The 15,135-nt window shown below is 38.6% G+C and overlaps 1 protein-coding gene across 1 annotated transcript; it reads left to right on the forward strand.

The window, feature by feature from the left end:
• The first annotated feature begins 1,828 nt into the window (after positions 1 to 1,828).
• On the forward strand, positions 1,829 to 9,229 carry CENPW (centromere protein W). Its single transcript, XM_042891896.1, has 3 exons — positions 1,829 to 1,978; positions 6,074 to 6,187; positions 8,298 to 9,229. Exons 1-3 carry the CDS (start codon positions 1,889 to 1,891, stop codon positions 8,322 to 8,324), a joined length of 231 nt encoding a protein of 76 aa, XP_042747830.1. The 5' UTR covers positions 1,829 to 1,888; the 3' UTR covers positions 8,325 to 9,229.
• The last annotated feature ends 5,906 nt before the right edge of the window (positions 9,230 to 15,135 follow it).

Genomic DNA, 15,135 nt, shown 5'->3' on the forward strand with positions numbered 1-15,135 from the left:
GCTTTAGACTTACGGTGGAGTTCTGCAACTCATACAGTTTGTAAAATGATTGCCCACACCAGTTTCCTACTGACAGTACAAGTCTGCAAGGCCCAATTCTCAGCTCAGTAAGGTCTCGTGAACTACTGTAAATTTGAATTTGTTGACATGCTGAATTATTGTCGATCCAGATGCAAGTTTCTATGTGTAGAATGTATGTACCACAGTGTACGACCCTATGTAGCTCTGAGTCATATGCATTTAGTTAAGTGGCAAAACAAATGTTTACTTCTGTCAGTGCTGCTGAGCCAGTAACTGCGATTATTATTAAACTGCGGGAAAGAAAGAAAGAAAAAAGCTATGTTTTAATGCTTATCCATTTACAGAAAAAATATGAGACCCCGATTTTAGGTTCTGTGTTGTTGATGATTAATGACCAGTGACAGTCAGAGCTGAAAGAACAAAGCAACACAGTATGAAGAACTGGCAGAACTTAAATTCTCTCCTGCTGTCAGATATCATACTTCGACTTGGACCACATTTTGTGCAAAATTAACTAAAATACAAAATCATGCAGATCTAATAGTATACTTTAATGAAAACAGCTTGTCTCTAGGCGCTGATAATTTTGATATATTAAAATGAAGGTAATATATTTATCTCATTGACTTAACGTTTAAATTTGCAAACATCTCATAGGCCAAAGAAAACAAAAAAAAAAATACTAATAAATATGCTGAAAAGCTCCATACCTCAGTATGAAATCCTGACCCTTTCTCCAACTAAGTACACAGAGTCCAAATGCAGTGAGAATGCCAAGCTACAGGGGCCCCTCGGTGGGGAAACCTGTATTCGGTCAGCAGCATCCGTCCGCCGAAAGAGACGTGCGGGGACGGATGTGAGAGAGGGGTGTCACTTTAAAGTGGTGGCTGCTTTAAGAATGAGTGTGTCTATGTGTGTGGGTTAGATTTGGGTACGGTATTTTGCCCAGGTGTTTGTACAGAGCAGGACCACCTCTCTGTGCTCATTTCTGTGCAGGCTTACAGTGCTAATTCAGCCCCAGGACTTGCAGCCTACACAGGCTGCACTCTCTGGCGTCACATCTCCCAGCAGTGTGACATGGGGCAGTGGTGCAGGGAACACACGTGTTGTACAGCTCCCTGCACTTCTGCAGCAAATAAACTCAATTGCACGTGTAAAATGCTTGCTTAAAACCCACGGGTGTGGGCCCAAGGCTTCGTTAGGAGGCTTGATGCTGGCACCTGTGGCACATTCCCTCTGTTCTGGGGACCTCCTGCACACTGTGGCAGCCAGCTTTCAAGGCCAGGTAAAGGTGGTCAAGAGATCGCCACGTTCTTTTCTTTCTCGCTGGTTAGAAAGGCCAAGGTGGAGATTCTGGTAAGGTGTTCAGTCAATGCTTTAGCAACCAAGCTTTCAACTAGCTTATAAGGGAAGCAGCTTGCACTGCAGGTTCTCGCGTTGCAAAGGACCGCCGCTATGCCCAGCCGACCCGTGTGACCCCATCACGGGGTCTGGATTCTTCTCACACCATCCCAACCTTCTGCTCGGCCACCGGACGGCGACGTGCAAGCCGGCAACCACCGGCTTCGGGACCCGAGAAGCCGAGTCTCCGCGGGGCTGGGGAAGGGGCAGAGCACACAGCGACGGCGCGGTGCTGCTTAAGACAGAAGAGCCTTCCGCCTCCCCCTTTCCGACTGTGGAGCGGTTGCCGGGGCAACGCACGAGCGGCGCTAGGCAGCCCCGCCCCCGGCGCGGCGCAGTGCTCGGCCGTTGGGAAGTGCGTCACGGCGGGAGCGCGCCTGCGCCAGGGCGGCGGATTCGAACGGCGGCGGGCGGCGCTGAGCCCTGTCACGGCAGCAGAAGGAGAAGGAGAACGGGGAGGAAGAGGATGAGGCGCACGGCGCCCCGCGGCGCTTTGCGGAAGATCATAAAGAAGCACAAGCCTCACTTACGGCTGGCGGCTAACACCGACTTGCTGGTGAGGCGGGCGTCCGGCGAGGCCCTGGCGGCTGGGGGGAGGGGTCAGGGGTAGGATCAGCCCGCTCCGTAACGGCAGCCCCGGGGGTCGTCGTGTGGGGCCGGCATCGGTGGTGCGTGTGTTCCTGGTTGAAGCCCTGTGGGAAGGGCGATCCCGAAGCGAAGTGGCCTGGGCTGGTGGGGTGTGCGTGCTGGAACGCTGGGAGCTGTGGAGAGTAATGGGATGACAAGTTTGATGCTGTGTCCTACGAGCTGAGAGGAAGCAGGTTTGGTGAGACGAGGAGCTTAGGGACTCGGGGTTATGTGTGAACATTGTGTCGCTCCGCAAGTGTGCACTGCTGTTCCGAGAGTTTGGTGTAAATGGATTGAGAAATAGGAGGCTGCTGTAAGTAACATGCAGAAGTTTGTTGATGCGGAGTGGTTTTGGTGTGCAGGTAGCATTCAGCAGAACTGTGATTAATGAGTTGCTAAGCTGTCAGTGCGTCTGGGAGGCTGTCTCAAGTAACCTCAATGTAAAACTAAGGAGTGGAATGTCTTTTTTCGTCGTCTAATGAGAACAAGTGTTGGGATCCTACCCGTGGGTTAAAAGTATCCCCTGAAAAGGTGTAGGGGGTAACAGAGTCTTATGGAGCAAGTCAGAAAAAGCTGACCCACAACAATTTTACCTGCAATGACAGATTTGTCACAGGGTTTGTGTTGCTGGAAGAATGCCCAACTGTACAAAAGAACCTGATCTTTGGAGAACCTGTGGTAGCTGCAGGGGGAAAGAACAATCTCTGCGTAAAAATATTTTTTTGAAATGATTTAATTGCCTGAATGAGTTTGACTGTGATGTGTTTATTGGTTTTAGCCGTGTGTGACTGTGAGGGCAGTAATGCATATTGTATATTTGTATGATTTGAATTATGACTAATCTGAACTACGTATTTCATATGAATAAAAGCTATCTTGCAGGATCCTGAAGGTCGGTGGCTGGCTATATGAAGCTCAAAGCAGATATACTAAATAAAATATATCTATGCATATAATTATTAATATGGTGCTTACATGACAGCATTTACATACGAATGTAAACAGTACCTATTTTTCTAATTTGCCTAATAACAGAATGTATCTTCCTATTGCTGTTGCTATCTGTATCGTATTTTGTGGACTAAGGACCTCACCTCTCTCTACTCCTGTTCAGAACCATTCAAAGCTTATTCAGGGGGATGCAGTAGAAACTAAACAAACTTGCTCAATTATCAATACATTCTTTGCAGTCATTGTTAATACTTGGTCTGTGTTTGCATGGTCGTGTGTTTCCTTGGCTTCAAGGAAGTGTGGCTGACTGAAAAGGGGTAAGTGGGCATCCCTCACGAATTTCACCCATTGGTTCATATCTCTGCCTCTACTGGCAGTAGTGTTTTTTGGGCTGCAAGTACAGTCAGTAAACTGAATTGACTGAGACTAATGACCGACAACAATGTGACCTAGCTTAAAATATGACTGTGCGAGTACTCTTTCCTACACAAAGGATGAGATTAGAACAAGTTTTCATGGTGTGGTGGAAGTTTAGAGCATGTCCTCTGGTGATGTCGCAGTAAATAGGAGGCTTGCCTTTTTTCTTTTACCCTTTTTCTGAACAGAGATTTTCAGGGGTGCTGACTATGCATGGTAATCAACCAGGCACGTGGCTAACAGCTCTTTCATTCCTTTTTTTTTTTTTTTTTTTTTTTTAAATGAATAAATAAACAAAACTCCAGCTGTGCTGATCTAGCTTTACAGTTTAACTTCTGTAGTTAGAGAAATAACAAGTTTTGAGTGCAGGTGTTTTTTTTTTTGTTTTTTTTTTTAAGCTTCCCTCTGTTCTCTACAAATCTTGTAAGATTGATTTGACTGCATGCTTCATGTACTAGTTATTTTAATGAGATAAAGCTCTGAGCAAAACTGTTTGTGTCTTGTGCTGCAGGAAAACAGAGAGAATTGGCTATTTCATTTATTTCATTTCCAGGGTTGTTTTCCTGAATGATACCAGCTTTGTTTGAATCCATTGTGGTACTAAACCAGTCTAGTGTAGAGGTTTTCCTACATAATTGATTATGTAATAATTATTTTTTTCCTGACTCTTAAGTGATTATTTGTCTTCAGTAAACTAGTGGCATCTTCGATGATTAGTCTTTCAAACTTGTTAGGAGCAATCATAATACAAACGTTTTTGTTACATGTCTAAATTGAGTCTCTTCTTTCCCCTTTCAGATCTCTTTTTGAACTCTGAAGCTTCATCAGAACCTATTTTCTAATAGGTTTTTACTGTTTTACTCTCTGTTTTACCCTCTGTTTTACTGAAGGAATATGACATATATTTGAAGTGATAAATGTTGAGGTTTCTCCAACGTGTTTAGAAATCAATTACTTCCCTTTTTGAAATTAATAGGTAAAGGCTCAGATTTGAATGTTACCTACTCCCACCCAGCTGTCAGAGATAAGCTGTGCAAACTTTGTTCTAGCTTGAAATTATAGAAGAAAAGCTGCTTGCTTTTTGCTACAAATGCTGGTTTGTACTTACATTGCAGAAAAGCATGAGCTACAGCTCTGAGTGATCTGAGTGACTGCTTTTGTCTTTGTGATCGGCATGGAGTCTAATGAGTATTGAAGGCAAAATATGTTCTAAGAAATTACTCGTAAGTTGTATTGTCAACAGAAAATAAGGAGCTTGCTCTCGTCAGTAGTTTGTTAGTCCTGGCAAACAGTGTCTCAGTACGAAGAAATGAAGTACAGAAAGATTTTGTTCCCCCTTCTCCTCTGGGTTGTTCCTAGGAACCTGACCTCTATGTTAATGAGTCTAATAATGAGATTTATAATGTCTGATACTTAGTGTCACTGCAGATATATATATATATATATATGTATTTTTTTTTTCCCCCTGAGGTAACTTTTTCATGAGGAACTTACGAGTAAGTTTAAAGCAGCTTTGATATTTTGCAAAGTGAACCTGCCTTGGCATCTGCTTTGTGTAGTACTTGCTTCCAAATACAAAAATATAAATGTATATATTGCAAAATATCATTCTTTTAGTTCAGCAGACTTAGAAAAGAATTGATTGTCATATGAGTATTGAAACACCACTTACTACAGATTTTCTGCTCCGAACACCCTGCCGAACTATTTCCTATGAACTCCAAACTGTAGCTGGTTATTTGGTCTAGAAAGATACGATGGCAGAGCAAGCATGTCACCGAATTCATATGCATAATTGCTATGTTCGAATAACATTTTTGAGCTCTTGATTGAAGAAATACTTTGTGTGCTGTACAAAACAAAGTTAATGTTTGAAGGTTTAATTGACAATAGGTGCTATTGCCAGTTTTCAATGTTGGACTGTTAAAATGCTTCTTTTCAGGTCAGTATAATGTGAGGTGGCTATAGACTACACAAAGGTGTTTTTAAATGGTAGTTTTTAATAATAACTTTTTGTGGTTTTTTGGCTGCTGAAATTCTGATACTGAACAGAGCAGAATTATGTATTGAACTGGAATCACGTAGGAAGGTTAAATGATAAGCTGGCAATAAATGGATGGAGCCTCCTGACAATGACATGTTAGTGTGCTAGAGAAATTCATGTCAGTGCTCCCTTACACTAGAAAAAGGCAGAAGTCCTTGAACTTGTCTGTATTGTATCTGGTGATGAGGATGGGTCGGATTTGCTGTCCATTAACAGTCTGGCTGGTTTAGTCACTGGAAGCTGATTAGATCTACCAGTACACAAAAAGGCTTCTGATTCTGCAATTGAGCTATTGGTTTACAATCTATTAAAAAAAAAAAAAAAATGCCCTGCTAATATAAATCAAATCTTATTTCTGTTAGATGTCTCTATGATCTCCTCTAAAGCATTCTTTAGAATTTAACAAGAGTCTTATATTAAGGAATTTCATGAGTATCTATTAAGATGATACATTGAATAAAGTGAAACTTTGTTTTCCTGAGAGGACACTCCAGGAATTAGGAAGCAATCCAATATAGGAATTCTGTCTCAAACAGTGATCCTCTAACAAAACTAAGTCTATGAGCAGTTTGAATCCTTCCTGAATTTTTTTTTTTTCCTCTCCTTTTAAAGGTACATTTGAGCTTCTTGTTGTTTCTCCATCGGTTAGCAGAAGAAGCCAGGACAAATGCTTTTGAGAACAAAAGTCAAGTCATTAAACCTGAGCATACTATAGCTGCAGCAAAGGTAATGAGGCATATCTAGTATCTTCATTTTCTGTTCAATGTAAAATATATTACAACAGCAGATGCATAAGTTTTCTGAGTGTTAATGTTTTTAACTATAATCCAAAGCTTGTAAAAATGTCACCAAGACATCAAATGAACTTGCCAATACATATAGTCCTATTTTAATGAAATTATTGTATGTTTAAACTCATATTGCAATATGCGAGTATGTCTTTGGTGAAGTCCACTGACACATTTGTGGGCTGAAAGCTACGTGGTTGTGGCTGGCACAGCACTGGCAAATGCATTAATAACTGCTCTGTGTTATAAGACTGTTTAGTCCTGTAGCTCCCTGCCACTTTGACAGTGAACACCTTTATTCTGAATGGGTGGTAAGAGTTCATATCTGCCTATGAACAGCTGTGACTAGCAAAACTAAAACTTGTTGCTATTTGATATCATAGCTTTGGGATGGGGGAGGATGAGTCTGAACTTTGTGGAACTGGAACAAGTTTGAAAGTTGGAGGGTCTTTATTTCAGATGAATTTCAAATTAATATAAAATTAATATCTTAACTGAAATCATGTAAATTAAGCTTCATGGAGCAAGTGGAGAAGAGTTCAAATCTGCATCTTCAATTTTTACCTTATTCTGAAAGACGTGGGGCTCTTAGTTCTTGTAGCCTTGTGCTGATACTGTTTGAGCAAACAAGCTTTGAGTGATGTTGTGCCCTGCAGGGGAAGAACTGTGAGAAGATTAAGATATGAATTAATATGTGGGTTCAGCATAAATATTGCTGTGTGAATGTACGTGAAGGAGGAGCTGTCTGTGTTACAGGACTCTTGAGTTCTGTGTACGTGTGGAGTAAGGCAAAAGTGAATGGATTATACAGTCTTCTCTCCCTAGAAAGAATTAATGCCAAAGTATGCCTGAAGTCCTGTTGTATTTTGCAGCTCACTCCATTTGGAGAGAGAGAGATGTCTGCTTTAAAATTATAGAATGGCTTTCTTTGGAAGGGATCTTAAAGACCACCCAATTCCAACTCCCTGCCATGGACACAAACCTCATCCTCCAGATCAGGCTGCCCAGGGCCCCAGGCTGCCCAGGGCCCCATCCAGCCTTGCCGTGGACATCTCCAGGGATGGGGCATCCGCAGTTCTCTGGGCAACCTGTGCCACTGCTTCACCACTCTGAATTAAGAATTTCTTCCCAAAATCTAACCTAAATCTTCTTTGTCTAGGTTTTCTTAAGGAACTTGGTCTAATGTTCTGAGTTATTTGTTCAACTACCTTCTGCTGCTGTGCAAACTAGAAGAGTAACACTCAGTGGTATCTGATATCTTGGTCCTGTAGCTTCTGTTTATCTTCAGTCTTTCTTTCTTCTAGCAAAATGTTTAGTTTGATAGTTTCTGTTACTATAGTAACAAAAATATATACAGAATGTATAGGGTAGCCAAGTTAATGTTGCAGTTGGAATCTTTTGCATTTGTAATTTCTTTTTAACTGCAATCTTAATGTTATTTGAACATTTCTTGCTCCATTTATATATATTTTTTTAAGATGAGAAGAAAGGAAAAACTGCCTGTATTTTAATAATGTTAACACTTAAATGGTCCCACTTGGGCTTTGAAGTTCATTTTTCAACTTAAACTCCAAACCAAAAAATGTCCTTCCAAGGGTCTGGGCGCCCTTAATATGGGAAGAAGTAAGGTACTGCAAACGAAAACTGAGCATAATAACTGTATAATTTCAAATTCGAGTTTTTTCTTTTTGTCTAGGTCTAATGGGATAAGAGCTTCAAGGAATATGCCGAGGACTTGAGAGTGCTATTGATACTTCTTGGCATTGCGTTTATTAAAAAAAAAAAAAAAAAAAAAAAAAGCCTGTTATTTTTACAAAGTTCTTGGTTATGAGTTTTAAATTTTCTGATATGGCATAGTTATATATGTTTTTCCTTTATTCCTATCATTTTCCATAGATTTCTACCCTTAGTCACTCTACTCTTGGAAACAGATTGCTTGGCTAGAAAAGCCACTGATCTGAATATCCTAGTATTGTTTTGGATCTTATTGCTGCCTGGATTGTAATGTAGATACAAGCAATTATAAATATACTTTTCTTTTTTTGCAGGTTATTTTAAAGAAAAGCAGAGGATAGAGGAGAAAAAAAAAAGAAATGCAGAGCCTAGTAAACAGTGGAATTTCCAAACGTTTTTCTGTGTTTTCTTACTAACTTGAGATTCTGCGAGCCAGCTTTGCACCTGTGAAAGCATTTAGTCTTATTTATGTCCATCTCCTGACTCTTGCTTCTGCTTTTGAAAAATACATACATGCACACACACTATAATGTTTTCATACACTTGATAAAAATTTTTAGAATGTATCATTTACGGACGTAACGATTAGTGTAATTTAAGATTTGTTGTACTTAATTTCTCCCATAATAATGGAAGGATCCCTACTGTGCACATTCTTCAAGTACGTGTAATTTATCATTAGAAGTGTGAAACTTTTAAAGAGGAACAGCAGTAAGGATACAATTTTCACTAATTCCATTCTACAAATTCAGAGTATATTTACTAGATAGGCAAAATCTGGGCTTTCAAAATAAGTGTTGTAGAAGCTAGTATATTAAATACCTTGGCTTTGATCTGTTTATAAATGTCTGAATGGTTTTAAATGACTGAAAAGTAGATTAACACTTCCATGTTGTGGAGTAAGAATACATCTTTATGTTTAGAAATCATGCTCTGAACTGTTAATCTAGTCTGTTGTTTGTTGTGGTGTATGGGACAAGTTGGTCGCCTCTAATTCAGTTGGTGTGAACAGCCACATGTTGGAGGCAGGGAGGAATATCAGACGTAGCTGATGTTTTGAAGTTATCTTCACTTCTGTACAGGGTCTAAGTTGGCATGATTCTTGAACTACTTCTTTTACCATTTTGGAATGTCATTCTGACTTGTCAGAACTCTGGAAATGTATGTTACATAAAATCTTGAATTAAAATCTGTCTTTTAAATACTTTTAGTATATCTTTTAATAAAGTTATAGTTGGATCTAGCTGTTTGTGTTGATATTACTGTTTTATGGAATCTATAGTAGATAATCTGCACAGTGAGATGTTTTCAAATAAAGATTATTTTTGTACCAGTATGTGTTGAGTCATTTGTTTGACACATTACGGAATATATTCTAGAAAACCAGAGAAAAGGATTGTATTTTGTAAGGGGTTTTTTGTAATCTAAGGAACCTGTAGTGACGTCAGATCTTCAGATTTTGTTTTGTCCATGAATTTGGTAATCCTGCACAATCTGCATAATGTCCTTTTACAACATGCAGAAAGAAAGGATGCTAGATTTTCTTTCTAGAACTGTTTTTATCTTATTTTTTTTCTGAAGTATTTTAGTTGCATATCTTGTGTAACTATGTACCTTTACTCATTGGAGAGATCTGTGAGAGAGACTTCTATGTCCTGCTTCTTTTGAATCTTGTTTGGATAGCCAGCTTAACATTCTTTTTTGATTTGCATCTAATAAAGATTCACTGAGGGCTTAATGTAGTGTTCTCATTCCCAAGTAGTAAATGGATGGTTGGCTACCATTGGTGAAGGGAAGCAAGGGTTGAAACCAGGCATTCATGTATTGTTGTTTTTTGTTTAATATCTTACAGTTTTTTGGGGGGCTGTATTCACAGCTAAGAAGATGTTGTGTTTGTTTATTTTTTCCTTTTTAGAGGAAAGGGATGTTTTTCTATAAGCCCTGAGAAGTCATAGAATCACAAGGTTGGAAATGACCTGTAAGATCATCCAGTCCAACCATCTTCTCACTACTATTGCTACCACAAGCACTAAGCCATATCTTGTAGCTCCTCATCCAGATGCCTCTTGAACACTGCCAGGTGACTGCACCACCTCCCTGGGCAGCCATTCCAGTGCCTGACCACTCTCTGAGAGAAATAGTTCTTCCTCATGTCCAACCTAAACTTCCTCTGGTACAACTTGCAGCCATTTCCTTGGGTCCTGTTCATTACCTGGGAGAAGAGGCCAAACCCTTCTTCACCACAGCCTCCCTTCAAGAGGTTATAGAGTGCAATGAAGTCTCCCCTGAGCCTCCTCTTCTCCAGACTAAACAATCCCTGCTCCCTCAGCTGCTCCTCATAAGACTTGTGCTCCAGACCCCTCACCAGTTTTGTTGCCCTTCTCTGGACACGTTCCAGGGCCTCAATGTCTTTCTTGTAGTGCGGGGCCCAAAACTGAACACAGTACTTGAGGTGTGGCCTCACCAGAGCTGAGTACAGGGGGAATGATCACCTCCCTGCTCCTGCTGGCCACGCTATTTCTAATGCAGGCCAGGAGTCCATGTCAGAGTGTGTTGAAACTAGATTGCCACTATTTTGTGAACATTTTGTCATAGCTGAAGCAGACAGCTATTCAGCTTTCTCTCTTAAATGTTTATTGAAAATTAAGGTGGTGGATACGTGATTCATGATCCTTGAGGTCCCTTCCAACCCTGGCCATTCTTTGAATATTCACTGTAAGGTTACTTATAATTACTTCTTTGGCAGCTCTTGTGTGCCCCTTTGTACACACAGTCTCTTCATTTTTGAGTATAAATTTATCACAGCAGTATTGCCTAAATATCCACAACACTTCAATTATTGTAACGTTGGTAGATGTACTAAGGTAATTTCCTTGGTCAGTGAGTCTCTAATAAAGACAGATGGCTAATGACAAAATATTTAAAAATGTAGATTTAGAAAGCATTCTTTTAAAACTAGATTTGCGGTAGAAGCCTAATGATGTTGGGTTCTGTAATTTGCGTTCCTGTGTGGTTTCTATAGGAGGAAGAAAAGGATTATTGAGGGAAGAGCTATGCTGATGCATGAATAGGGCCTCTTCTACTTAATGGTTTTGATAAAACCTTCAGAAATGTAGATTGAGATTTCTCTATTGAATTTTCTTTGGTTGCAAAGGTAGGATTCAAGAGATTTGGGGAAGGAGAAATAACAGGTATTCAGACAACAACATTTATGAGTCTTCATTTCCTCAGGAAAGCAGCACGGAAGACTTACAAAGTTAAACCTATACTGAGCAGTTACTTGGTCTTCCCATTCTCTCATTCTCCTTACAGTTTTTGCAGGTGTTGTTCTGTTTCACATACTTCTCCACACCTTTACTGTGATTGTCAACATAAGGGAGAAGAAGCAATAATGAAACGGAAGAATTTGACAAAACTACTTCTAGTGGCCCTTGTCTTATATTTTGTATCACAGAGTAGCTAATGTTAGTCTCTTACCCCAGTGGGTGCAAGTCAATAAGGCACTATATACAAGTCACCTGATTATGATTATTATACTTAAAACTACAAAATATATAGGTGTAAACATTATGAATGGTATATCAGTGAAGGTTATCTCTATGGGGAGGTCTAGCTGTAGAACTCTTAACAGAATACAGCAGTGATATGTGAGCCTCTACACTTTTGAGGCAGAGCCCAAATAATCACCTTTGTATGTGAATCCAAACTTGGACTAGAACTTTGCTATCTTGATTCAGCAAATTAATTCAGGTGCTAGAAAGGACATTTATGTCTTGGAGTTTTGTTCTTTCAACTAGAGAAAATGTGTGATTATTAGAATATTAAATTCTAAAGTACAAGTAATAAATATTCTCTGGCTATAAGGATACAATAAAGGGAATAAAAACTCAACACAGAAATATGTGTGAGGAAAATACTTTTTCTAGCCATAAGGTGGAGATAGAGCAAAAACTCCTGACTTTTCTTCCGTGCAGTAACTTCCTATTGAGTGAAAACATTGTTTATTCTTATTAAAAAATATATTTGTGATGCTTCCAGATTTATTTTTTAAAGACTAGAAAGCCTGTATTGCTGACACGTGAGGAGCAATTACAACTAATAATAAAATAAAAAGTTCTTTCTCTTCAAAAAAATAGTGTGCTGTTCATCCATGCTGGGAGAGTATGATATTCACAGTGCTTTAATGGATTTTCAATATCTTTCTTTTTTGTAAGCTCAATGTTGCAGCATGAGGTTATTATTGTACTTAGCTACAGATCTATAGTTATTTGTGCAACAAAGCTTCGTATTTAGAAACTGGCATATAGTGTCAGCTGTTTAACATAGGATGTATTTATAAGATATTGCACAAGCAACCTTATATGCAGACATACAGCTAATAATGGTTGAATTGCAGATTCAGCTGGCATTCCATTACTCTTTTATCAGCTTAGAGCAACTAATGATAGGGCATCATAACTCTTAAATGCTTAGTTTTTTTTTTTAATATGATTTACCATTATATGTTTAGATGATCTGACTCAAATAAAAGTGCTGATTACAGTAAGACAAAATTCCCTTTTCCACTGCTATGAACTGTTTCCAGTTTAAGTTCTTCAAACTATTTCAGAGAAGTGCCTGTAGTTGTTCAGTTTAATGCATTATAAATCTATGTATTGTAGTATAGTTTCTTTGATGAATTAATGGTACTGTACTTCTGATAAGGTACTGTGCTGGTGTATGTAGATATGATAAAGTGTAACTGAACAAATTTCTAACATGTTTAAGTAGTTTCAGATCTAGGGCAAGAAGATGCTGACAGCATTTGTACTGTGTTAAAGATAAATCCTAATTTTGAAGATGTATGGTGTAAGCTCTTGATTCTGTAGAGTTTGTCAGTTGAAATTGATTCATTTGCTGTTTGGTTATCCATGGTGAGGGTACGCCACCTTTGCAGTTTCCACTCATCAAATTCACACAGGCTTTGGTACGTAGTATTCTCCTGTGGACTGGGATGTTAATATTATCCTGACCAAACTGCTGAAAGACCTTTTTGGGTAACTAGATATTTATAAGATCAGATTTCTTATTGAGAGAGTCTTTTCTGTGAGAATGATTTCAGTGGGTGGAAAATGGGCAAAGCATAGAAAAACAGGTAAGACCACCTAGACAGCCTTAAAATTACTTCTGTTTTACAAAAGAAATGTAGACGACAGACTTACTACCAGGTAATTGCTGCTGTGATTGCAGTGCTTCAAGAGAACCAAGAGCACTTTCTACAGGACTGGCTTGCTGTTAGCCTCCTAGCATTTACGTAGGTCGAGCTCTTTCAATGCTGCTGCAGAAACAGACTCCTGTTTTCTTTCATAAGTGTCTAGTAGGCACAGAAGGATATATATTTTGGCAGTTGAACATATCCTGAATAAAAAAATCATAAGGGGTGAGCACTTCCAAATAAATGTAATGAGGAATAGGGTTGAATTATCCAGATTTAATTCCTTATATCAGGTTTAATTGGTCTAACTGTCTTTAACTGTGCTAATCTCTAAAATTGACAGCCTAATGTGTATTTTTTCATTTGTTTAACTTCATCAGGTAAGTACACACAGATATTAGGTTATATAACTGAAATCAATTTTAATGAGATTTCAGCAAGTTTTATAAATAAACGAGATCAAGGAAAACATTTACATAATGTGAAGCCAGTTTTTAAAATTCTATTGCATAAGCTAAGCTGAAACCTTAGTATACAGAAGCCTCTGGTCCCAGATGTTTGAGGATACTCAGAATAAAAGCTGAAGTTAACATACTGATGATAGATTGTTTAAACACACTTACATTCTTTATTCCTTAGTTTTTACTCTTCCGAGAAAATTGTGTGTGCACAATGCTATTTCTAAAATATGTGAGCTGTTTAAATTGTATAAATTTCTGAAGGTTGGATAGCAATTGAAAGAGGACTAATTTAAAAAAGAAAAGAGAGCAGTAAGCAAAAGGGAAAGGTGGCACATGGCATAGTGGTTGCCTGGCTGACCTTAACTGTGCTTTGTTGCTTCCAATATCTCTTTTTTCCTAGTTTCTTTTTCAAGTTGAAATTTAACTGTGGATTCCCACATTTTCCGAATACAAAGGGTCTGGGGAAGGAGGCAGTAGTTTGCATATAGTCTAACTAATGGTGTTCTGTTAAAACTTTTTCCAATAAAGTTCTGTGCCTGTTTCAACCTTAACTTCAGTTTAACTAAGCTTTTCTGGTATATGGGATACCTTCCTAAATTGTCATCAGAATTCCTCAAGGTAATAAATTTTGACAGTGCTTTTCCTGTTGCCTTCTCTGGAAGATTTTTCCAAAAACTCATTTAAATAAACATTGAAAATTCAGTCAAAAGTGAACAAAAGGACTTCATCTTGCTTGCTGTAAGAGCTCTGTAGGAAACTCTTCCATAATCAGTAAAGTTCTACAAAATACATGAGAGTAACAAAAAATCAACTGACGTGCTTTTCAGAAATTCACCTTGATTATTTTCCTTTCCTTTTCTTGATAAGACTAGAGAACATAGTGATGTTTTATTTTAAGGCAACAACAACTTTTGAAAATGCACTTTTTCCAAAAGAATAAGTTAACTATCAATTTTACTTGAAAGCAAATTTATATTATTTATCTGGGTATGGACAATTATGCACTGATTTTGTTTGTCATAGATAATGTATATATAAGTAGCTCTGGAAATTAAAAATGAGAATTTCTCTTCATGACTGCTCGTAGGTGTTTTTTGTTCTGTTTTTTCGTTGTGTTTGGTTTTGTTTGTTTACTTGCTTCTTCTTTTGAAAAAAGGAAAATTTTCTTATGATGCTTAGCTTGATGAACAAGCACAGCTGTTAATACAAACCCTTCAGCAGTCTGTTGGCTTTGAAATGTGTACTGATTTCAAGACAATTTAAGGAAAGAACTTCAAAGGAGCCATCAGCAACCATTCAGGTGAAACATTCTTTTTCACTCTTTGACTGAAGTTTATAAAATGGGGAGAATGGAACAATTTGCTAGGAGTGCTTCCAAGTGCAGAAAAGAATAGTCTAACCCTATCACTAGTATTGTTTGGAAAATATATAATGCCTTGTAGATGAATGATCCCAAACTAGTTTGGATCCAGAAGATACCTGTGCAGGAGAAATCTT

Source organism: Lagopus leucura, unplaced genomic scaffold (genome assembly GCF_019238085.1).
Source record: "Lagopus leucura isolate 7727_CA_CO unplaced genomic scaffold, USGS_WTPT01 Super-Scaffold_73, whole genome shotgun sequence".
NCBI lineage: Eukaryota > Metazoa > Chordata > Aves > Galliformes > Phasianidae > Lagopus > Lagopus leucura.